Below are 2,329 nucleotides of genomic sequence, written 5' to 3' on the forward strand. Positions count from 1 at the left end.
ATTGAAAGTTCAACGAAATTTAAAATCTGTGCTATTTGGTCTTTAAACTTTTAAAATTACACATTTAATCTCTTTTAACAATTCTTTTAATTCCTTATTTTATTAAAACACAAAATTAAACTTAAGTTCAATTTGACATAAAATCTAAATTTATCTAATAATATGTTAAGTAACATAAACAAAATTAAAACTTTACAAAGTTTATAGACTGTACTTATAATATAATATTTTTATTATTATTATTACTATTCATATCTTAAAAGAAATGCAAAGAACAAACAAACAAGAAAATTATATTAAAATTACATTATTGACAAATAAAAATTTGATGGTCTAAGACCATTCTACTTACTATCATCAACAACCTCACTTTACTCTTTAATTTACTTTATATCCCTAAAATCTTTTACTTTCACAAGTAATTGAAAATAACTGGAAAAAAAATGAAAGGGATATATTTACATTTTCTTTTTCTCTATTGTGAAGCTCACAAATCCATGAAAAATAAAAATATTCAAAAAAAATTAAAAAGGATTTAAACTCTCACATGAACTTAGCATCAAAAGTTCTTCCAAATACTCTGTTCCCAAATCTTCCAAAATCACCACATTGTTCTTTTTCTTCATCTTCTTCTTCTCCACCGCCGCCGTTGCCGCTGACGACTTCCTTCTCATTGAGTGTTTCCTCTTCAAAGCCACCACCGGCGAACACCCTTCTTCCAATTGATACTTAATATCCTGCAATGATTCCCTCACCATTTCCACCGGGAAATTCAGCACCGCCATTGCTCCTCTCATCGAAAATGCCGCTTGATCGTAAGCTAAAGCAGCAGCTTCAGCGCTATCAAAAGTTCCAAGCCAAACCCTAACTCCATGTCTCGTCGAATCCCTAATCTCTGCCGCGTATTTCCCCCATGGCCGCCGTCTCACTCCTCTGTAACTCTTCTCCGTCGTCTTCCTATGTTTCTCCTCCTCAAAATCAATCGAATTCACTTCGATTTCTTCTTTCACTACGATTTTCGATTCCGATTCTGATGTTTGATTCCCGATAAATTCTTCCTGTAGTGAGATTGAGAAAAATTCATTCCATGAGAACGATGATTCAGTTGATCCGAATGAAGTTTCCGGTGAGAAATCGGAATCGATGAACGAAAAGTAAGAGGATTCCATTTGAAATTTGACCGGAAATTCAATTTTCACGGTGGTTCGTTTTGGATTAGTAAGAAACTCTGTTTTCTTTCTGTTTTTCTCTGCTTAGAACAAATTTGAATATTTAGCCCTATATATAGCAACCGAATAAATGAAGAATTCCGATCCATGGGCGGATTTATCAATATTTTAAAATTGAGGGAATGAAAAACAAATAGCTTTATAATATAATGTTTAAATATATATTTTAACAACTCAGCCAAAAAAAATAATGATAAAATTAAAATACCAGTAGCACGAGCAAGGGTAACTGGGTCACGTGCTCAAAAAACGCCACAGACCCGGCGGCGCGTGGGACCCATTTTCGATATTTTAAAAAAGAAATTAAGTATCCTAATCATCAATTTAACGGAATAGTTTGTGAATTTTACCGTCTACGTGGCAGTACCCGTCATCGAGATATTTTATTAAAAAAAATTCTATTACTACTATTTCCAAATATTTTCATGCTTAGGTAATAATGACATTTCAGAATAATGTCACATCTATAAAATAATTTAATAAATTATTTGTTAACTGTAGATACTACTGTAATACTAGAAGTTTTCTTTATATATTGAGAGATTATTATAATTATGTGTAAAAAAAAAATTATATTATTAGAGTATAAGTACTACTCGCATTAATTGATTGTCACGTCAATATCGTTTGATAATTACGTGGAATTCAATAATATTAAGTATTTTAATGAAAGATAAAATCATAGTGTGAACCTAGAGAGTATTTATTACTGGAGTACTACAAATTTTCACGTTATTGACTTACAGGCTGGACATGGCACAAGTATATTAATTTAATAGTTATAGATCACAGAAGATAAATTAATTAATTAAATACTTGTCTTATTTAATATCAAGTTGATTTAAAGAAGGAATCTAATCAACAAACTTATTCTAACTAAAATTACGATTATTATAAGTTAATTGAGGAATAAACATTTTTGTTTTTAAGTATTTCAATTAAAAATTAATCATTGATCAATTTTTACGTAATTATATATATATATATAAAAAACATAATAAAGAATGAAAAGTGTTGAACTTTTTGAAAACGCATCATGAGATCAACCAATACACATTAAATGATTATGTTTAGATCCTCCATTTAATGGTTAATATTTG

The 2,329-nt window shown here is 29.7% G+C and overlaps 1 protein-coding gene across 1 annotated transcript; it reads right to left on the reverse strand.

Moving 5' to 3' along the window:
- Positions 1-272: 272 nt before the first annotated feature.
- LOC120078188 (ethylene-response factor C3-like) lies at positions 273-1,320 on the reverse strand. Its single transcript, XM_039032414.1, has one exon. It carries the CDS (start codon positions 1,167-1,169, stop codon positions 525-527), a length of 645 nt encoding a protein of 214 aa, XP_038888342.1. The 5' UTR covers positions 1,170-1,320; the 3' UTR covers positions 273-524.
- Between the last annotated feature and the right edge of the window lie 1,009 nt (positions 1,321-2,329).

The sequence above is a fragment of the Benincasa hispida genome, chromosome 5 (genome assembly GCF_009727055.1).
Source record: "Benincasa hispida cultivar B227 chromosome 5, ASM972705v1, whole genome shotgun sequence".
NCBI lineage: Eukaryota > Viridiplantae > Streptophyta > Magnoliopsida > Cucurbitales > Cucurbitaceae > Benincasa > Benincasa hispida.

Excerpts from the sequence above, each read along its gene's own strand:
- LOC120078188 (XM_039032414.1), bottom strand. The coding sequence starts at position 1,169 with ATGGAATCCTCTTACTTTTCGTTCATCGATTCCGATTTCTCACCGGAA.